We start from the raw sequence: 22,793 nt of genomic DNA, 5'->3' as shown, positions 1-22,793 counted from the left end.
TTTAATCTCAAGCTCTTCTCTTCTGACCACTTATGCATGCACAAGCAATGAAGCGTGTATTCCTTTTGCCTTTCACTTGTGCCTGAGACACATGACTCATGTTCAGCTGAGGCTTTGTCGAGCTATACATTTAGCCACGTTAACAGTAATGATTGTATTTATAAATGTAGACTGAGCTGCTTTTTATGGTGCAATGTTTTCTCTAATAATTCAATGGATTTTTATATAGTTGAGTAGGAGGTGTGTAGCAAAAACACAAAAAGTAAATGCACTGAATAGCACTCCTGTATGCACTGTATAATGACAATAAACTGATCTAAACTACTCTTGCTCTCCTGTAGAGGGTGCTACTGGGTGGAATCAGCTTATATTTAAAGAAAAAAAGGAAAATAAGGACAGGGACAGAAGTAACCTTATAAACATGTCTTTAACTGTACCAGAGGATGAAGTGTGTGAGCCTTCTGTGGTCAAAACAACATATGGAATAGTTACTAAGGTTAAATTATCAGCTTTTAACCCAATTATACGACCAAGTACTTCAATTCAGTTGATAAAATTACAGTCTTTGTGAATAAGATCTGCCATTCCTCCACCTCCTGCTGGAGGATCCCCCATCCGTCCCCATGCCAGCTGGGAGACATAAACCCTGCAGTGAGTCCTGGGTGGATCTCTGCCCAGCTGGCTCTGCCTGGTAGATCTCTGTGTGGACGCACCCAGGAGGAACCCTTATCAGGTGCCCGAGCCAACCCTGACTACTGCCTCTTGGTATTTGTGTTTTCTAAAGGTTCAGACATTATGTGCTTGATCTGTGTAGTCTGTTGTTTGGAAACATTATTTTGTAAAAGCATTTCCAGGGTCAGGTTAAACTGTTACATTGTGGCTCCACATTGTATGCAGCAGCTGTTAGTCACAGCGTTGCCTAATCATGCTTGTAGCTGAGCTATTGTGCAACACCTGGTAATGCACTGTTTTTGAGGTGTGTGTTGATTTGTGCTCTAAAGACGTGAGTCATACACCTGACTATTGACACTAAACTCCAGCTCATGTTCATAAAAAATGCCACTACAGTTTCATTTTCAGTAACATGAAGTAATCAGACATCGATGATTAACATTTATTGTCTTATTATAGCAGAAAATTGATGTTTAGGTACATAGAAAATACAAGTTGTAAATCTGCTCCTTGCTGGAAATTAAATATCACAAAGTGACTTCACTTATAGACATATTACTTGCAGAGAAGATGATGGTGAATGTAGGACACACACTGGAATGGGCTGAAATTACATAGATGGTGACAAAAAAGTTTTATTTAAATCATAACTTTAACATATTTCCTGTGTCTATGACCACTGCTTTAAACACAGCAAAATCAAGTTTTACTCATTTACAAGAAACAAATAAATAACCCTCTCTTCAGAGGGCTATAGGCTCCCAACAATTTGTCACATAATTTAGATTCAGAGTAAGTGCTCAGGTTATTGTAACTATATGTAATAATCACATTATTAGTCACACATGCAGTTAGATCATACATCTTTAAATAAAACCAGCATGAACATAATCTTGATGTTTCTACGAGCCTTTTACTGTAATCTGTACTTTAAATGTAAAAATGATCAAAGTCATGATCTGTGACTTGTCCTCGGTTGCAGTTCAAACTGTCTTCTGTAAACGTGCTTTCTTTTCGGTGTAATCCGGTCGGACCGGTTTTTCCTCTCTGCAGTCACGGCTGCACCTGAGAGGATCCGGTTACCCGGAAGTTACCGAGCTGCTTGTTGTTATCACCTGGGCGGACTCCTCAGGTGGGAGCAGACTGAAAGCGCAGCCGGGGAACGTCGACAGACAGAATTTTAGTCATTAGAGGAACAAATTCAAATTTATTCGACACAAAGAGGAACTTTTGCCGCGTTTTCTAGTTTTTGGTTCTGGTTTTATTGCAGGAGTTTTGATAAACAGCGTGAAACAGAGCAGGAGCAGCAGCCGACACCATGCTCAGCGTTTCGGTGCTATTGTTCTTGTGCGCAGCAACAGGTGAGCGGATTTTACGTTTATGGCTTTATATTAGTTTTTAATATCAGTTAAAATGTAAACTTCTGTTCACAGCTTAAGAAAACAAACGGGAACTATGTAGCCATCAAAACATTAGACTAAAGAGTTGTGTCCGGGATCAGTGTTCGAGTTTCGGGCCTGGACCTTGACGGTTGGAATAACTGCTGAAGGGAAAAATATCAAATAGGTTGATGATGATGATGATGATGATGATTATCTTGTGGTGTCTTATCTCGAAGAATATTTGGGCACATACAGCCACAAAAATCCACAGCCGCATAATCATCTCGGAGATAAACATGTTGCCTGGTGCTATCACCATTAATGTAGGCCTAATGTAATCTTTACCCTTGATTTTATAGATGAAGCTTATTGAGGATATAATATGGATCACTTAGGCACACTGAAGCTCCCCAGCTGATATTTATTTCCCAGTGCAATAGCTTCATGTGTTGATGAACTTCCAGGATTGATCTCCTCAAATAATATGATATGTATAAGGAATAAATTCAACATTTAAAAGTCTGTAAAAAGCACAGATAATCCCTAAAGTTATTGGATGTCTCCTGTCATCCATAAAGGTAATCTGCTTTGTGGTGTCATGGTAGTAAAAATCTGTTTAAATTCAGAGTTGAGTGTAAGTTGGGTTTGTAGGTCAAACGGCAAAGTGGTTAAACAAGCTGACAGAGCTGTAATATGTCTCCCTGCTGCTGTGTGTATTTCCTGCATAGACCTGCAGCACAGTCTGGTGTATGAATGAGACATCAGACAGGTTACACTGAAGAGACCAATGTACGCTCAGGCCTTAGAGTGAGTTTTAGCCTTTATGTAAAGTTATTTACCATGAAACTCACCAAGTATGCAAACGAGGAAGTCGTACACTCCTCTGGTTTCATTTTGTGCTCGAGCCTTATCTTTCTGCCAAACCAATACTGTGACTGTGCTGCGTTATCTCAGCTGAGACTGCCGGTCAAAAAAAAAACCTGCAGGCTGCCAGGAAGCCCTACATTAAAGTGTCTTAACTTTGAATCAGTGGTGTAAGCATTACATTAGTATGCACAGAAATGTAGTCTTACTAAATTGAAGTGTAGTAAATTAGGTGTTAATGGTTAATAATTACGTGACTTGTTGTAGCTGTGTGTTAGAGGGTTGGCAGGTTGTTGGTCATCTAACTCACTCAGCACTTTAAGTAATAACATGTAATGAAATGTAAAAGTGGTAAATTAGATGAACATGCCGTGTGGCAGATGAGCCTTATATGGCTTGCCCTAATGATTGAGATGCTCTCGTCTCTGTCATGGCTCTGCTCCGCCTGAAAAGACCCAGTTTCAGGAAGAATGTTGACAGTTTCACCGGAAGCTTTCTGGCTCAGCAGACAGGAATGAGCCACTGAGCAGCTTGTGAGCATGCTCAGAATGTTTGAGCAGGGGTGTGCACTGTAATCCTCAGTGCTTTGTTAGTCATCTTTGTGAGATAATACTGTAATTGTAGAGGCAGGGCCAAAAATGTTTTTAATACTTGATGTTTTTTCTGCCATAAAAGACTAAAAAATAAACATTTAAGGAGTAATACATTCAGGATATGGTTATGCTTTTTTCCTCTAATGACCCCCCCCCTTTTTTCCTTAATCGACTGTGCACTTAAATAATGCGTGTGTGTGTGTGTGTGTGTGTGTATATATATATAATGTGTATATATATGTATATATATGTATATATATATATGTGTATATATATATGTGTATATATATATATATATATATATATATATATATATATACATATATATATGTATATATATGTATATGTATATATGTATATATATATATATTCATCCCCACTAAAACAAGGTGTATTGGCTTTTTTAAAATGATAGCACTGATTTTATGTTGTGTCTTATTTTATTTTGTTTGTGTGTTTAGGGGTGAGCAGCTTTTCAGTCACTACCTCCAATGGGAATGTGCGTGTGAAAGAGGGTGAAGGTGAGTCCTTTAAGAAAACTCTGATGTGAAAGTTAAGCCAGTAAATAAATAAATAAAATACATCAGAAAATAATCTGCAGTAAATTATTTATTTATTAGGTATAATTATTGCATTTTCTATTATTTTAGGCCTATGATAATAAATAATAATGACAAAATTGTTTGGAATAGGTGACTGTTGCAATGTAATCACACACGTCATCTGTCTCCAGCTCAGTAAAGCATTTGTTTGACAGTGTTGTGGAATATATGCAGACATGTCGCAGTGCGACCTCAGTGAGAGCTAGACAGCACAGTCCAGGGAATAACAGAGTAACATTACAGAAAGCTACGGTTACTGTAGTCTAAAATATAAAGAGAACAAACGGTGGTTTGTGTTTGCACATTTCTAAATTGCGACATCAAAAATAGCCAAGGTTTACATTTATTGGCAGTTTCCAATGAGGACAGTCTAAATAAAAAAAGAGGCTGTCACTCATTTAATTATTGAGCAAAGAGGAGGTTGGTTTTGTGGGAAGTCACAATCCTCTTCATCTTTAATTCAGTCCATGATGGAGTTAATGTACTTAGCAGAGGGTAGCATTGCAGTAAAAATGGCTTGGTTTGATGTGTTATACTGAGAAGAAAAAGACTATACTTCACAGTCACAAAGTTCATAGGGTCTCTTTGTAGCATCTCTTCTGTCATAGTGAAAATATAGTGCTTTTGCCAGCACATTTGCTAAAGATCTACTATTGAAATGTAAATGCATGTGATCCAGCTGAATTACAACACAGGGCAGAAAAGAAGTTCCTACCGCTGTGTGGTGATGTGGATTGTGCTATTTCTGTTGTTTCAGGAGTCGACCTGACGTGCTCATATTCAGCTGACTTTGGAACAACACCCAGACTGGAGTGGAAGTTTAGGGACTTAAAAGGCTCTCAGACCTATGTAGTTTATCATGGGGAACCAACGCGTAAGTGGAATGACATGTTTTTATGTTTTTTACTCCCTTACATTTGCCTGTGTATGTGTTTTTATTTATGCTATTGGATCATTGCAATGCTGCATTTCTTTGGCAGAGTCGTATGCCAGCCGTGTGACTTTGTATGGTGGCAGTAATCTGAGATTCTCCAAAGTGACTCGGATAGACAACGGAGTGTACGACTGTGAGGTATCAAACAGCAACAGCCAGTTTGGTGAAGTCTCAGTGAAGCTGACTGTTCTTGGTAAGACAACTTCTTAAAGAAAATCTTCTCCTTTAGCTTGTATTATCCTCATACTGATTAAAAGGTTGACGACTCGCCCTACAGTGCCTCCATCAGTGCCCGTGTGTAGGATTCCCCAGTCAGTGACAACGGGTACCACAGCCCTCCTGTCCTGTTACGACAATGACGGCTCACCTCCTCCCACATACAAGTGGTACAAAAATGGCGTCCTCATGCCTGCTGATCCGAGCAAGATCGCTGCCTTCAAAAATGCCACCTACAAGCTGAATACAGATAATGGCAACCTGGTCAGCTACCACTAGTCACTTTACACCTTCTGTATTTTGAGCACAGATGTGGTCTCCATGCTTATAATATAAAAACATTCTCTCTCTGTCTACAGGAGTTCCCCTCTGTATCCAAGATGGATGATGCTCAGTACTACTGTGAAGCTGTAAACGATGCTGGTCCTCCTAAGCGCTGTGAAGCTGTGAAAATGGAAGTCCGTAAGTACTCCTCTGTTTAATCTCTGTTTTATCATGGCCTATTTTTTTAAAAATGAATAGACAATTTAAGAAATCAGTGATGGTGATGTTTGTTCATCATTTTTGTAATTTTCCTTCAAGGTGACCTAAACACTGGAGGAATTGTTGCTGGTGTGTTGGTGGTTCTGCTGCTGGTGGCCCTCCTGGTGTTTGCCCTCTGGTATGCCAACAAGAAGGGATATCTGCCCAGTAAGTTCCTGCATTCTACTAACTACTACTAACTACATCATGTGGGAATTGTTGATAATTTTGGTTTGTTAAAGAAAGCAGAGGCAAGGTGCTCGCACAAGTGGAAACCTAAAATAAGTTAAAGAACCTCCCACACATGGTCTTTAATGTTCAGACAGTGGCAGAGCTGGTAGTAAACCTGCTGGAAATGACTGGCTGCTCAGAAAGACAACCTTTGATCTATCTGGTTGTTCTGTTTGCTGCTGTTGTAATTGTGAAATGGCAAAAGCATATTTATAGTGTGTACCAAGTACCTACTGATGTTGTTTCCTTTCTTTCCTTTACAGAAAAGAGTGAAAGGTGAGCAAAACTATTTTTGAAATATTTCACTTTCTTATTAAAAAAATGATTATCTACAGTTTATAAACCCCTCTACAGTCTCTCAACATGTTTCTTGTACTGTCCTTGCAGCAAACAAAAGCCTAATGTCGTCTACAAACCCCCGTCATCGCACGGTGGCGGTCACGACGATGAAGAAGATGTAAGTCTGTGATACTGCAGTGATGTTGTGCCAAACACATGCGTTGCCTTCTTAAAAACAAAAAAAAGAAGCTGAGAGATGACTGTTCTGATCATGTTTCCTTTTCTTTTCAGGGGGAATTCAAGCAGAAGTCATCGTTTGTGGTATAGATTGTGAGCAGCAGACACCATGTAAATGTCGCTTAGCGTGTTATTTTTATTTCCTACGTTTTTAAGTTTGCAGTTTTTATAGAAACAGTGAAATTGACTTGACCTCTCTCCTGCAGTATCTCAGATGTGTGCTTTATGACACCCCCTTTCTGCTTTTAGAGTTGTGATCAGTGACCCATTTTAGCCCTCAGACATTTTTTCCACTTATGATGTGTTTTTGTGTTGCATTTACATGGAAAAAAAAGTACACAAACAGGCAGTGCTGGTAAAAGATGAGTGTTGATGTATCGCTTTAGCCCAGCACACCAGTTTTCTCAGCTTTTACCAAATTTGCTCCCCCATCACCACAAGTGGAACTCTGTTATCAGTCAGTCTCTGTGGCTCCGCTGAAGTGCTGAGAGGATTTTTATCTTTGTCTCATTTAACAAACAGCAGATTTTTTGTAAAGATAATTTTTTTTTAATTTCTTTCTCCTGTAAATAAATGCATTTTTATATTTGTAATTAAGGTCAGTTTACACACTTTGATATTGTAGCTGCATTTTAACTTTGACATATCTTTAACTCACGCTGTATTCTATACATGATGCAGCTTGTTGATTAGTAATAACAGTCATGTATGTAGGACAATGTTTATGGCAATATGACAATGATTTATTGATATGATAGTCCTACTGTTACTATCAGAAACTGCAGTTACATTAATTGTTTTAATTGTTTGGACAAAAATGCTCAGGTCTTTATATAAATAGTCAAATTTGTTAAATCGTATGTGTGTGTTTTAACTTTGTAGGTATTAAATGCATTCTCTGGTGGCTCCTTCTTTGCTGTGTATATAGCTTGTATATAATACAATAAATTTACAATGAGTCTAGAGGTTAATAATGTTTCAAATTTTATTGTTTCCAATTGTGTTTTCAACAAAATTACAAAGCTGATATTACACGGTCACTGCATAGTGGAATAGCCACTATATTTTTAGGCAAAGTTGTACCAGACAGACAAATTTCAAAATAACCCGAATTGTAGGAATGTGTCTAAATAATTTATTTTCATAACGTGATTCGCTATTTAAACATGCATCCACTATAAATTATGGGATAATGTCACTGGGTTACTGTGGCAACAGAAGATGGCGTGCTGCTCACTTTTTCTCCACATCGCGCATGCGCAGTGTCTCCACCCACATTTGTTGACAGGAAGTACGATTAACTTTTTCCATTCATGCAACACTTTACTTCACATTGCCTCAAGTTGTATGAAACCGTAAAACTTTTCTAGCACATTTATGTCACAGAGCTGTGTCTATTTTAGTCCCACCTCTTTATTCCGAGGTACAACCGCACACACTTCCTGTCCTCCTCCCATGAACGGTGTACTGTCCCTTTAAATGAAGGGGCCGCACAGTTGGAGCTGCCGCAGCCTTTTACAGGCTGAACCTCCGCTCACTCAGGACCCATTCATAAGTAACACATCGTTTGGAAAGGAAGCTCGTACAGTCGCATCTGATTTTTCATTCAGCGAACCGGATGCGAGCAGGCGATCAGGAGTCAGACATGTTCACCTCGGTCGGTGAATCAGGGCCACGGCTGAGAGAGCAGAAGTGACTTCCCATGGCTGAGCCCCCTGCTGATGGTTTTGACTTCAGCAGGCAGCTCGATCCAGCTCAGAGCACTCAGACCAACCCAAAACATGTTTCTTTCCTCGCAGGGTTTCGTGATTTCTACGCGCTTCCGCTTAACTCAAGTCTCCCTGGTTTGAACATCCTGCCGCTTCCATCATTCTTCCCTTTATTTATGTTTTAAACCAATGAAAATACAGCAGAGGAGCCGTGGACCTGACGTACCTATGGAGCAGTGAGTTATGGCAGCTAAAGAGGAACTATATGCCAAAGTGACCCCGCGGAGGCAGCGCCAGACCCGGCCCAACACCATCAAACATGGGTCCACGCTGGACGTGTTGCTCTCTATGGGCTTCCCCAAGACCAGGGCGTGAGTACACAGCTGCGCTGTCCCATCACAGACACACAGACTCATGGGCTACTGTAACGGCTTGAACCAAGATTTCTAGCAGCATCGCATAGTCCTGTTGAAAGTTTCCGTCCTCAGCAGCTGATCAGGAGCCGCTCTGCATGTCTGCTCTGCTCTGCATGTTGTAAACACATGTCCCAGCCCCCCGGGGTCCTTTCAGATGACCCCATTTTACTCTGAGTTTGAAGCTGCAAAGCTGCAGTGAGTGATTCATCTGGTTTTTTGTCTGTAGATTAATTTTCAATGAACTTGCATCATTGACAGTAGTTGCTACACAGACAGCGGTGAGAAAATATTCAGATCTCTATTCAAACCGTACCTGTCTATGTGTTTCCACTAAATGCTCTGTGTTGTATGGGGCGGGTGTTGTACTCTCTATCTCTCCTCTGGTTTTCAATGAAAACCTTATCCTGTGGGCATACTCTGTTTGGGATTTTCAATACTTCTTTTCATTCATCCTTGAGCGAAGAAGTTGCCAGGAAACAAGCAGCACTGGCTTCTGATGGGAGTCTGTGGATTATGTAATTATATTAAAAATGACAATGTGTAGTCTAGTGTTTGTGTCCTCAGAGAAACTAGAGTAAAGTTTGGTTTACTCAACTGAAGCGTTCACTGAACATGAATAACACATTCTCCGTTAATTATAAAAGCAGGTGATGATCCTCCAGAGCAAAGTATTCCTCTGAATCAGTTTCAGATGATAAGCCTGGCTTTAACGTCCTCTTCTTCTCTCTGTTAAACTTCCACCTGATCTCATAATCTATAATCATAATGGCACTTCTCATTGTTGGTGCTCTCAGTTACTCCTACATTATATATTAACCCAGACGATTTCAGTGCCCTCATTTCACACAAAAGCCTTTCTGTACATGCTCGAAAATTATCCAACGCATCACGAAACAAATCTGAAATACTTTTGTCTGCGCTGGCAGTAACCTCAGTATATTATTAAGTGTAGGATATAAAACTGTCTCCTGCTGACATTTAGCAAAGTGTTGATCAAACTTTCTTCTTTATAACCAGACGAACGACGAACCAAACGAAGCTGTTTTATCTTTTTCAAAACCAGACGAAGGTCATCCAGACTTTGATCATCCCAGACTGCAGCAGCTCTTTCCACTCCTGCCTAATGAACCCTCCACTGACAAAATGAGTGGCTGGGTTTGGTTATATTTGCAGACTCACATCAATTATTGATGACAGACTAATACACTTTGATTTGATCGAGGCTATAAATTTACAATGAAGCAGAATTATTTAGCGTTGGTTCCCCTCAGGCGTGTCTGTGGCCTGATGTTGGTGCAACAATGACGACAGGAGATAATAGAAATACAAATGTAGGTGTGAATAGCATGAAATGAAAAAATGTGAGGCCATTTTTGTTGTGTTCCATTTCAAGTTATTCCAGTATTATAATCGGCAGGCGGCGCTTGAACATGCAAAAATCTGTAGATGCAAGTACTGACCGCATGTGTTTGCATACAGGTCGAGTTAAAAGGCCATGCAAATCGACTAACATGTCACATCTGTCCATCAAATGCCTTAAACAGAGCTTTTCTTTATTCTTTTTTTACTGGTAACGGACTATAAGGTGGTTGTAGTCGTCTTTTTTGTGTCTACAGTTGGACTGTAAACAATGCCTTGGCCCAGATATGGCTCCCCCCAAAAAACAGTGGCCATCACCCCAAGAGGAACAGACATCGGACCAAAATAGAACTAAAAAGAGTTTAAACTAGACTCACCAGATGGAATGAATGAAGCTTTAAGTGAGGGCAGTTGTAGCTCTGTAATATCAGCTTCATAGTTGTCAGCGTATTGTTGAAATGCAAGAACTTTAACTTGAAAAATAAAATAAAGGATATAAGTCAAAAACTGGTGGATCCATTATTAAGATCTATTCAGGTCGAGAATCGGCATGGTCCTGCCATCAGCTGCAAATATTGTGGTTGTTGATACGTATTTCTGAGGTTGTGTAGACTGACGCTGACACTTTGCAGCACAATCTTAGCGTTACCGTCAGGCTTCTTCCTGGTTGTTTGGTGGGAGAGGAAGAAGGAATAATAGGAAAATCAGTTATCAGTCATAGCTTCAGGGAACAAGGCCTTCATTGTGTTTGAGTGTTTTTTTCAGGCGGTCAGGAGCATGAATCATGCACACACACAAACAAGCACAAAGAAATGACCCTTGTGTTTTAATTGAGGGGGATTTTCTGCTGAGTCATTCAGGAATTGACGAGTGTAATCAGATAGGAGCTGGATGGACAGTGGTCTCCCTTCCTGTGCTGATTGTGTCTGATGGTCGGAAACAGCTTTGGAAACCGATCCGTCTGAGGATGTAATGGCATACAGTGTTGTCGGGTTATCTCTTAGATCGCCGCTTGTGTTGATGTGATGGTTGCAAGCAGAATATTTGGTTTGACCCTAAGTTACTTTGGAGGTTTTCACCTTTGTCAGTCCTCCATAGAGTTCAGACCTTAGCTTAGTTGATACTTACAGTTTTTATAAACACACTGAAGTAGCTTCAGGTCTAAGAGGTGAGTCCACTGCAACCCGGGGAAAGAAAGTCACATTCATCCCCTTTGCAACGGGACACCCCCCATGTGCACCGCTGTAACACAATAAGTCTTCTTAATGCAACTAAGGCAAAGCTATAGTGAAGCTAAATATTATGATCTCAATCTTAAAAAATGTTTTGAGGTTCATCTTAACAAAACAATTGCCTGTGTATCCAAGCACTGACTTTACATTTACTGTGTCATCCCCTGCTGTGAGGTATACACACTAGTATACATTTTTTGTGGCGCTGGTCTGTTATAAGCTTATAAGCTGATAAGCTGACAGAATGTCTGCGGTTTCTCATGTCATGTCATGCATGAAGCACAAACTTGCCTAAAAGCAGCTGTATGAAAATTGTGACTGAAATAGAAAGTCATTTGGATATAATGCAGAGAGCACATGTATGTAAAATCAGCTCTGTTTGTTTAAATAACAACAATGATGAATAATGTGGAAACAGGAAGTTGATGACCAACAATGAATTAGAAGAAAAGCAGGGTGGCAGAGGCCAAGGAGGGAAATGAAACACTTCGAAGCCATTTTACTTCATCTGTCTGGTGCTAACAAGCTGTAGAAGGAAGCACCACAGGAGAAAGTGACTTGTACCATGAGATACAAATCACAGTTGCACTCAGAGTGATGCCGTCGTGTGGAAAATTCAGCTAAGCACAGATGAGTCATAATGTCTGCTTGATTCTGTTCATAAAAAGCCACCTGAAGTCTGACTAACACTCACTTTTCACGTGTTTTAATTTTTTTCCTACTATTTTCCTCTTGTGCTGGGGAATCACCTACTCTTTAGGAGGAGCTAAAACAGACCTTTAAAATTGCATTAAAAAAAACTTCAATGATTCTCAGTTCCTGCTGTGCAGGAATGAATAAGGGGGCTCCTTCCTCCAACAGCTATGGGAACTGAACTATGAAAAAGTTCGGTCTGAAATGTAGCCCTTGGGTCACATGATTGGCTGACTGCAGAGAGGAAGCACAAGCAACACCTAAACTGTGAAATAAAATACATTAATGAAGGTTCACACCGGTCCTAAATATGCAAGTTTTTGTGAACTTAAGTCTGTTTCTCCCTTAGCTGAACTGTAAAATATCAGAAAATACATAAATTACACAAATGTACCCTGTAATGCTGTGATAATTGCACCAAAATCTTGTCATCAGCGTGCTCTTTTATCTTGGTAGATGTGAGCTCCATAATAATCTGAGTACTAGCTTTTGCTTTGTGTTTTTTTTCATCACATTTAATAGGGAGGAAACAGATTTTAGGTCCTATGTCTGTTTGTGCTTCTCAAACAAAGACATCAAAGCCTTTGTGGTTACTGAACTCTAGCGCTTCTAGCTGAGATAGTATTATGTACGGTAAATTCATGCTCATGTCTGTGAGGCTCTTTGTGAGTTTGAGAGGAAGTCAGTGTGCACGCCGCTGACTGTGGGACTCTATTCTCCTACCTACATCAGTTTCATAACTCCTGCCTCGGCCGTAACAACCATACTGTTGTATAACGTGCAGCAAAGCATCACAAGAAATCTTTTTGGTTTACGTTGTGCTTTTGCATACATGTGACACGTTAATGCCTGCGCATGCAGCTTCGAGAACAAACTCTGAGCTTGCATTCAACACAGCCAAGAGGAAGTCGCCCATTTCCGGAAGTGGCTTGTGACCTTTGCAGAGTGCTCTATGGAGATTGTACTTTGAGGGTGGCTCAAGCTGGGTCACATGTGGATCCGATACTGACCCAGTTATCAGATGTTTCCCTCATTATAGGACTGTTCCTGATAGATAGATAGATAGATAGATAGATAGATAGATAGATAGATAGATAGATAGATAGATAGATAGATAGATAGATAGATAGATAGATAGATAGATAGATAGATAGATAGATAGAAATGGCTAAAAGATCCTGGGATTCTGAGGAGTGCCGTGTAATGCATCACAGTTTTGGCACTGAGCCACATTAAAAAAATCTGACTGAAACATTTGCTCCGTGCACTTTGACTCGTTTCACTGACGTCATTCGGCTCTAAAAATAACACCGAATGACACGCTTCACTTTTTGCTTTGACAGAATCATTTCCTAATCAGCTGAGATGAATGTGCATGAATTACACAATAACTACGAACCACCATTAACTATCACTTATTAACACAAAGGCTCACACACTTCATTTACTGGTGCCACTCTGTCCCTTGCTCTGTCTGACCTCGTGGGTTGTTGTCCAAGAGTGAAAGGAGCAGCTTTGTTAGCTACTTGTAAATGTTGCTGTGAAAACTACATAGTGGTTCAAACAAATGGCTACAGACCCCTGGCCTGTATGAAAACACTGTTATTTCTACATTCCAGTTTGTGCATAGATCACTGTGCCAACATGATGTATTATATATTTTGTATGTGTGTGTTTGTGTATACATAGACAGTTACTTGGGTGTAGAGGTGCACCAGAAAAGGGGCAAAATAGCATGTTCACTAAGGTTGTAATGTTATCATTGCTGTTGATCTGAGCTGACCGGAGCTGCAGGAGTAAATGTAGATTGTTTTTTCCGCTGAAGACAAAAGCGGTTTGTGTTTTTGTAAACAGCATAAAACTGAATCTGATAACCATTTTTATGCGTATATAAGTAGGGTTCCTGCGGTCAGATTTAAATATCTAAAATTAGCCCTGGTTTTGGTTAAATAGCTAGATCGAGTTTCAGATAATGGGGTTGAACCATTGGCTATATATTTGAATGCATCAGCAGCACGCAGACTCGGCTAACAACAAACACAAGTCATGGAGCAAGCCAAAGAGTCGACTCGACCAAGGTATTTCATGTTACTACTACTACTACTACTTCAACAAGTTCGACATCTACTTTCCATATCTGCAAAGGAAATACGATCTGTTATTGGATGTTGGTAACACCTAAGTATCTGTGTCCTTATTGAGACTGAAGATGGACTGATGCATGCCTGAAGCTGCAGCTAGTTGGTGAACTCAAAGTGTTATTGCTGTGCTGAATATCTATGTGAATATTTTAACATATCATTAGCAGATCTTTAAACCACAACTTCATAAGTGTTAGTATTAGTCAGTTATAGCATGTATCAATCCACTGGGCAGCCACCAAGTGTGAAGGCTGATGGTGAGCCATTGTTTGGCTCACCATCAGCCTCTCCTCTCGGTGCAGTGTGGTGTTGGGCAGCTGCATGCTCTCAGTGCTGCTGGTGTGATAAGTGGTTAGAGATGCGTGTTTGCCATCGGGTTGTAAACAGGAAATGTCGACGTTCACGTTCATAGCTAAGTCAGGGAGGTTCCTAAGGGAGCATTTTAGCTGCGTTATGTTGTGCACATTTATGTTGTAGTTTATGTTGTGTAAGTTCTGTATGTTTTAATTTATAGTTCCTTCTCAGATAATGTTTCAACATTTAAAAAAGGGAACTTTTGTCACACTAACTTTCTGGAGCAGCCTGGGAAATATCTCAATGTTAGCTGTAATAAACAGCCCAGAGAATGTTTACATACACGAAAAACCAAAAACACTGCTGTTTAAACATGCAGCAGCCAGCCAGAACATTTTATCTGTAGTGGGGTTAAATGTGGAAACAGGAAGTGAACACACTTGCCATATGTGGGTGAAATGAAAGGCTGTTTCCAATATTGCCCGCAGCACTGAACATATGCAAGTGAAGTCCTCATCTAATAATGGTCACTATTTACGCTGCTAGTTTGAAGCCATTCCTAAAAGTGACTTCTCTCCCTTTTGCTTTGTAATCTTTATTATCTTTGTCTAGCTGTGAACAGGAAATGCAGTTTATAAATAACTTGCTCCGTTCTTGCTATGAGCAAACAGGAGGTTAGGTTCAGTTATTAAGGACAGTTTGTACAGGACTGTTTCAGCTACGGTGGAACAGATAAAACTAGAAAATTAAATTTATTTCAATAAGAAAGTATTTTTTAAACAAAATACTAAAGAAGTGAACAGCAGGTGTCAGTGTAAAGTGTTAAGAATTACAATCTTCCAATACGTCTGCAAAAGTGGCTCCAACTGCTGTCGTGGTGATGATGATGATGATGAAGCTTCAGTTCAGTATATGCTATCATGGCGGGTGTAGCCATGGCTGCAACCTGTTTTTGTTTTCTGTTCGCCCCAAAGTTTGTGAAAATATAGTGAGGAACACTAGAGAATTTGTTTACATTTGGAACAAATGTTCCCTTGGAGTCAAGGATTAAATTTATTGGTAACTTAAAGATTTATCCCAAAGGTTAAAGGTCAATTACACAATGAGTCTGTTTTTTATATTTAAGAATTCTATAAAATATATGTGTATCCACATATACCCACGTTTTAATATAAGTCTTTTAATATGTAGCCTTGTGCTCTTTCAAATAGTTGAAAATCTTGGGAACAGCCCTTTTATGTTTCATACTTTTGTTTCCCTGCCAGAAAAGAGAAAAAATGTCAAACACAAATAGATATTGGTATTGCTGTCGGCTTTGTTTGTATGTAAACAGTATATGGTTTGTTATTATCTTATTTAGTTCCTCTTCCTCTTTACAGTCTTAACACTTTCTGCAAGTGTAGGCTGACGGATGATACATATAGACGATTCTGAATACGACCCGATTTATTCTTATAAAATTGAATATTTACACCTGGAAGTGGGTTGCTATTTATTTCAAAGGCCTAAAGATAAGATTAATTTCAAGTACTGTTCTATCACGTCAGCTCAGTGACACTGCTTTAAGACCTTTGCTATTATTTCATACCATAAGGGCTGTCTGTCAAAAAATACCACAGCGATAAGAAGCAAGCGATCCGGTGTTCTAGCCTGGATTGGATTTTGTGACTTCTCAGTCACATCTGCATGTAATCCCATAATGCCTTCTGAGAGAAAATCCTCCTCCACACAGCACCAGGTGGAATCTTTGAATGTAGCCAACAAATGACTCTCTGTTAAGCCTCTGTGCAGAGGCGATTTATTCTGTTGGAATAAAAATGCATCTCTTAGATAAAATGTTGTAATCAGAGTTCTGTCTGTCTGTCTGTCTGTGTGTGTGGCTGGTGTTTAATTCAGGTTCGCCCTGCGTATGCCTACATTCACATGAAGGCCTGCTGTAGTAGATCAGTGTGAGCCATCTGTTAGGGTCCTGCAGGCATGGCGTTCCCATCCTGCACGCTGTGCTCTGTCAGGGCACGCTGCCCCAGGGTTCAGGGACCTCGCCGTATCTAGGACCGTCTCAGTGGGACAAATTTAAATATAGCTCATTGAATTTGAACAAGAGTGGCACAGCGAAAGGCTGTCAACAGTGTCACACATGCTGTAGAGATGCTGTGAATGAAGTCAAAAGGCGGCACAGAAAACAACACTTGTTCACTTTATAAAGGCCATTCAGAGCGGTGGCAAGTGACCCTCTCTTTATTATTAAGGAGTTCTTGTTTTTAGTTTGTGAATTAATTAATCTGGCCTTTATTCTTTCATAATGCACAAAGAGCTGCAGCTGAAAGGAGATGGAATCGTGTGCCTCGTATTTGAGTTTCAAAGGTTAAATGCGGCAGAGTCATGTGCTGTTACTCCTAATGCATTTCCTGTTGTTCAGTGATGAAATGGGCCATGTCCTCAAACATCGTTTTCTGTTATTTATCTGATTTTATCAAACAACAGAAACAAATACAGGTATGCCTATGTAAAGAAAAGTTTCAAAGACTATCTGTTACAGTACCATCATTTCCAGATGGTTTGTGTTAGTCTGATTAAAGCTGATGAACGTCTTTGAGTCAGTGATTCCCTGCAGAGGCAGCCTGCTGTACCAGAGGTCTTATAAAAAGACACTAATTAGATTTAGACACTCAAGAGATACCATGCAATCAGCACTCTCTTGTTTCAGAGAGGACATAGGACAGATAAATCATGTGTGGACACTTTTTACATTGCACCATCACATTAAATCACTATTCATCTGCCATATGTAGAACCAGATTTCATCATGTCTTCCCAGTGGAATAAAATGGATGCTTCACATCTGCAGCAGTGCTGTTGTGTGATCGTCTTCTGATGAATTATTGCATGCTCATTGTCATTTTAACAGCTCTCTCAGGAAGTTTGCCCTTTGTTCATTGTCACGTGCTGCTATCGCCTCCTAATAAACACAGCCCGGAAGAGACGGTATTGATTTTGTGAGTGTGCCTTTCATCTGGCTTATCTGTTTTCTCTTTGCAGTTTGAAAGCTCTGGTTTCAACAGGAGGCAAAAACGTCCAAGCAGCTTGTGACTGGTGAGAGCAGCACATGTACACTCACACTCTCTGTCACCGTTATTAATGCTTAACAAGAAATCTAATAGAGACTGTAATGGGGAACATCTACTGAACTCACTCAATGTTGTATTGCTGTGTCACAGTGCTGTTACAACAGTGCTGCCCTCTTCTGGCCATTTTTTTATATCTCCCCCTTTCTAATCACATCATGTGTTCCAGGCTCTTCTCCCATGTGGATGACCCTTTCCTGGATGACCCTCTGCCCAGAGAGTATGTGTTATACCTGCGACCCAGCGGACCACTACTACAGCAGCTCTTACACTTCTGGAAGCAGTCTCGTCTCTCCTGTGGCAAGAACAAAGCTCACAGCATCTTCCCTCACATCACTCTCTGCCAGTTCTTTATGGTCAGTCTCAGCCATCTTTGTCTGTTTGTGTACGTAAATGCTTACTTGTCCCTTAGCTGGACGGTTGTTCCCGGCATCTAGTCTCTTCTGTTTCCGAACCTGACTATGTTGTGCATTGGACAATAATATAAACGTCTCTCTTCATATTCATGCATTGAATTGTGCATATTTCTCATTTCTTATAAGTGGTCACTTGTTGTGTCTGCTTTGCACAGTGTGCCGATGGGAAGGTGGAGTCTCTGTCTGATGCTCTCCAGACCACCGTGGCCAAATGGAAGGGTCGTATACCCATGCCCCTCCCCCTGGAGCTCTACACCTCCTCAACGTTCATTGGTCTGTTCGTGGAGGAGCAGATGGCAGAGGTCCTGAAAAGTTTTGCTGCTGACTTTGCCACTGAAGCAGCATCTAAAGCAGGTGTGAGCTCAGCAGTATCAACAGATTTGGGGTATTTACTAAATCATTGCCATGAATGTATATATTAATTATATTAATTTCTGTTTTTTCCTGTCTAGATGTTCATGTTGAGCCCCATAAGAAACAACTTCACGTCACTTTGGCATACCATTTTCAATCTAGTCACCTTCCAGTGTTGGAAAAGTTGGCAAAAAATGTGGATGTGTCTTCAGGCTGTGACTGGCTAGCTGTGCTGTTCTCCAGGGACATTCGGTTTGCTAATCATGAGGTAGACTGGCTTCCTTTGACATGAGTACTTTCTATTAACAAGCATGTTTCCTCCTCCACAACTTACTTCATTGTTAACCATCTGTTCCCTGCAGACACTGCAAGTCATGTATCCATATGTGCCTCAGAATGATGATGAGCTTGAGCTGGTGCAAGGAGACTTCATTTTTATGTCTTCAGTGGAGCAGAGCACCGCCAGTGAGGGCTGGGTGTACGGCACTTCACTGGGTACGGGGCTGTCGGGCCTGCTGCCAGAGAACTACGTCAGCCGTGCCGATGAGTCCGACACATGGGTTGTCCATGGGTACGACGCCAGCTGTTCCCTGTTTTCTGTTACATTCTGTTCACACATTGACCTTAAACTGATTCATATATGTACATTCGTACAAATAGTTACATATAGAACAATTTAAGCCATATGAATTCTGTTTGATCCTCAGGTCTTACTCCTTTCTCAACTGTGCCTCTCCGTGTAACTCTGGCAGCACTGTGGGTGGCTTACTGTTTGACGGACAGTTAAATGACAGTCTACTTGACAGTCTTGTGGACCCTCCCAGCCTCACTGGCCTCTGTCCTCCTATGCAGGTACAGTGTACCTCAAAAAAAGTCACACTACATTCTGAAATAAAAAGAACACAGCAAACCCTGTACATCTCCACAAAAGTGACAGTAATTACTGTGTAAGCTTCCAGTAGGAGTCTTTAATGCCTCAGTATGTATCTTGATCTTAGGTGTCAAAGCCTGCTACTCAGCCCTCCTTGTCTAAGAGGAGGCTTTTTGTATGTCGCCATGGTGAAAGGATGGATGTGGTTTTTGGCAAACACTGGGTCACTCAGTGTTTTGACTCCAAAGGTAGGCATGCAGGAGGGAATACATTAGACATTCTTGCATTTCCCTCTGTAACATTCTCATTTGTGTTGTGTAGGCCGATACATTCGCTCTAATCTCAACATGCCATCCAACTTACCAGCTAGGAGTGGTGGTCACCGGGACTACGATAAAGATTGTCCAATTACAGTGTTTGGCTCCACGCAGGCTCGTCTTGTAGGTCAGTACATTGTATAGATTATAGCAGATGCCAAATTACATGACATAAACATTCAATAGCCATGTGTTCTTGCCTATCTCAGGTGAAGCCCTGTTAGAAAGCCACGCCACAATAGACTTTGTTTACTGCTCTCCTTCTCTTCGATGCATTCAGACTGCTCAGCACATCCTGCAGGGTAAGACCTCTTTTAAATTTATCCACAAAGCAGTTGGTCAGTTTCATAGGTGGGACAGCTGACAGCTTCTCCCTCTGTGTGTTCGACATGGTGGCAGGTCTCCAGCAGGAGGGAAAGACAAAAATCCGTGTGGAGCCTGGATTGTTTGAATGGACTAAGTGGGTTTCGGGTACATGTTTACCAACCTGGATCCCCCCAGCTGAGCTGGCGGCTGCTAACCTGAGCGTGGACACAACATACAGGTAAAGAACAGCACACGCAGTATAGCTGCTCCTGTTGTCTTATGAGATGCAAGATCCAATTACTCATTCTTACTAAAAGTAATAGAGGTAAATAATGTTTTTCCTCCCTTGTTGCAGTGCATTATGTCATTAACTAACATAATACTTAAAGTATTTCAAATTGATGATAGAATTGAAATGCCATAAATGCAGCATTCCCACTTCTTTATGATGATGTTGCATTTTATTGCAGCCTACTGTATCTGTCATTTTGTCCTTAGACCTCATATTCCCATAAGCAAGCTGGCCGTGTCTGAATCCTATGACACCTACATCAGCAGGAGCTTCCAAGTGACCCGAGAGATCCTGACAGAGTGCAAAAGCCTGGGTAAAATATCATAAAATATCAAATAATAAATACATTGCAGAACATTTACTGTCTAAAACAAGGTGGTTATTTATTTTAAGTATCTTGTTGGCTAATGTTTTGAATTTCATCCTCTTTCACACAGGAAACACGGTCCTGATTGTGGCCCATGCTTCCTCCCTGGAGGCTTGCACTCGCCAGATACAAGGCCTCAGCCCGCAAAACTCAAAGGACTTTGTCCAAGTTGTCCGAAAGGTCAGTTTGTTGCTTTATTTACAATGTCCTGTTCATCTTTCATTCGCATTCTTTCTGATTCTTTATAAACTTGCATGTGTCTCTTCTTTGTGTTTTCTTCAGATTCCTTACTTGGGATTTTGTGCTTGTGAAGAATTGGGAGAGACCGGGGTGTGGCAGCTGGTTGACCCACCCATCTTGCCTCTGACACATGGACCCAATCACAGTTTCAACTGGAGGGAGATGCTAATGCAAGAATGAAGGATGCGCTGTTTGGCTCTCTTATCTATTGGCAGGCTGAACTGCTTAAAAAAATATTTATTTTCAACCTATACTGTTACAAGTCCTGCCCAACTACCAAAAAAAAGAAAAAAAGTCTGGCTTCCGTTAAAGACACCATGCAAAAAATGTCTGTAAGTTGAGGTAAATATATGCTCAGGAAGGGGGGGGCAGTTTGCACCATAGTTTGTCATGTGTGTCCCGGGTGCTATAAGAAATCTGGATATTTCTCGGTGAGTGCTGATGTATCAGGGTTTATGTGGTGTGAAGGTGTCTGAGACTGAGCTCCGTCTGTGGCCCCTCCTCATGCAGATTGGGTGGTGGTGAAGACTTTGTGTTTGGCTGCCTTCTCACACACTGTGACAAGTATTAGTGGAGACAGACTTGTACCACAGAGATATTTTTCCATGTGTCAGAAAATATTATTTAACTTGTAGCTACGACCCTCCTGTGAAAAAGCACAAAGGAAATGTTGACAATCAGACAGGGCAGAATTGATCTTCATTGTCTCTCGTGCTAAGGAGGGAAATATAATATTCCTATTTTATTCCTGCAGATGTCATATCATTTTATTCTTTTATTTTTTTTTAACATTTAGCCTGCGTGGCCATGTGCATTGTATAACCCTCCAGTAAGTCATTGCCCTCAGGGCTGTCTGGAGACAGAAGAAAATTAATTTAATAATTACAGAAAGCTGTTGTTTATTCTGTCCAGGTGCATGGACTAAAATGCTTGTTGTCACTCTGTAAACTTGATTACGGCACCACTTTTTAAATGCTTTCCTTTTTTGGTTACATCAGATGATTTAAGTGCTCACTGCTCATTGTTTGCTGTCTGAAATGAATAAAGCAATGTTGTGGAGCTTCATGTTGGTGAACTGTTGTCAAACATTATTGGTTCTAGAAGCCAGTTTAGGCTGTTTACATGCACCTATCATAAAGTAAACTCAAAGGTGAACTTAGCTAAGATGAGAAAATTATTATTATTGTTTATTTTGCCATAAAGTTTGCTGAACACTTTCACTATCTGAATCCAAAAGGCAAGTATACATGTAAAATAAACAATAAATCTGCTTTAGGGCGCAGATTTCTAGTCTCATTAAAGCCATTAATAATGGCTTAGTTCCATTAAAAGTTTCCGTAAAGTGTTCCATTGAGAGATCATGCACAACACCACAACCTCCACAAAGTGGAACGCAGCCAGCCAGACTTAATGTGATGGAGTACACCTGCGGAAAGGTAAAGGACCCATTAGTCCCTGCGAGGTAAAAGACAAATTTAAACGTTGTTTAAACACAAATTCTCTTTGTACAATCCGCACTTTGAAGTTGAATTCATTGCGGAATGTGTTAAAATGTATGAATATTTTGAGACGTATGAAAATGACGCTTGCTGTTGGCTAACACCGCAGCTGCGCTTAAGTTAGCTAAAAAGTTATCCTGCTAGCTAAAGGTAGCTTACTTAGCAAATGTTTCTTTTTTCCTTTAATCTTCGAAAGTTTCAACAAAACACTGACCTCAGTTGAGGTAATGCTCGAGTTACTGAAAATCATCTGGAAGGCTACCGTACTTGCCAACAGCCCAATGCTAACAGCTAGCATGTTATTAGACAGAAGCATTTTTAAGGTAACAAGCTTTAATATCTTACAAACTCCAAGAGGTTTGCAAATACATTTATTTCATACATATATATGAAATATGTCTATATGTTACATAAGCAGCATCTTTAAAATGTTTGTGTTTACCTGCAGTTTATCAGCTGGATACAATGTTTGTCAGTACAGGTAAAGGTAGTTTATTAAGAAATTATATACTATATTAGAATGTGTCTAATGAATTAATAGTCATTTTCTCTAAATAATGCTTGTTAAATCTAAGAATATCCCTTATGCTCACTCACATATCATCACTTGACTCATAGTACATACAAACA

General features: G+C 40.4%; 2 protein-coding genes across 2 annotated transcripts; both read left to right on the top strand.

Moving 5' to 3' along the window:
• The first annotated feature begins 1,707 nt into the window (after positions 1 to 1,707).
• Positions 1,708 to 7,503, top strand: f11r.1 (F11 receptor, tandem duplicate 1). The gene is made up of 10 exons (XM_028420847.1): positions 1,708 to 2,033; positions 3,973 to 4,032; positions 4,871 to 4,987; positions 5,094 to 5,240; positions 5,325 to 5,527; positions 5,623 to 5,725; positions 5,846 to 5,953; positions 6,280 to 6,292; positions 6,404 to 6,473; positions 6,587 to 7,503. Exons 1-10 carry the CDS (start codon positions 1,991 to 1,993, stop codon positions 6,620 to 6,622), a joined length of 900 nt encoding a protein of 299 aa, XP_028276648.1. The 5' UTR covers positions 1,708 to 1,990; the 3' UTR covers positions 6,623 to 7,503.
• A 499-nt stretch (positions 7,504 to 8,002) lies between these two features.
• Positions 8,003 to 21,729, top strand: LOC114445705 (ubiquitin-associated and SH3 domain-containing protein B-like). The gene is made up of 14 exons (XM_028420846.1): positions 8,003 to 8,612; positions 17,416 to 17,469; positions 17,671 to 17,857; positions 18,073 to 18,271; positions 18,370 to 18,539; positions 18,634 to 18,842; positions 18,979 to 19,123; positions 19,270 to 19,390; positions 19,464 to 19,586; positions 19,669 to 19,761; positions 19,859 to 20,003; positions 20,264 to 20,370; positions 20,495 to 20,604; positions 20,707 to 21,729. The coding sequence occupies exons 1-14, from the start codon at positions 8,485 to 8,487 to the stop codon at positions 20,842 to 20,844; spliced, it is 1,929 nt and encodes a 642-aa protein (XP_028276647.1). The 5' UTR covers positions 8,003 to 8,484; the 3' UTR covers positions 20,845 to 21,729.
• Positions 21,730 to 22,793: the final 1,064 nt, after the last annotated feature.

This window comes from Parambassis ranga, chromosome 14 (genome assembly GCF_900634625.1).
Source record: "Parambassis ranga chromosome 14, fParRan2.1, whole genome shotgun sequence".
Lineage (NCBI taxonomy): Eukaryota > Metazoa > Chordata > Actinopteri > Ambassidae > Parambassis > Parambassis ranga.
The sequence above is the reverse complement of the archived record's forward strand: the minus strand, read 5'-3'. Positions and strand labels throughout refer to the sequence as shown.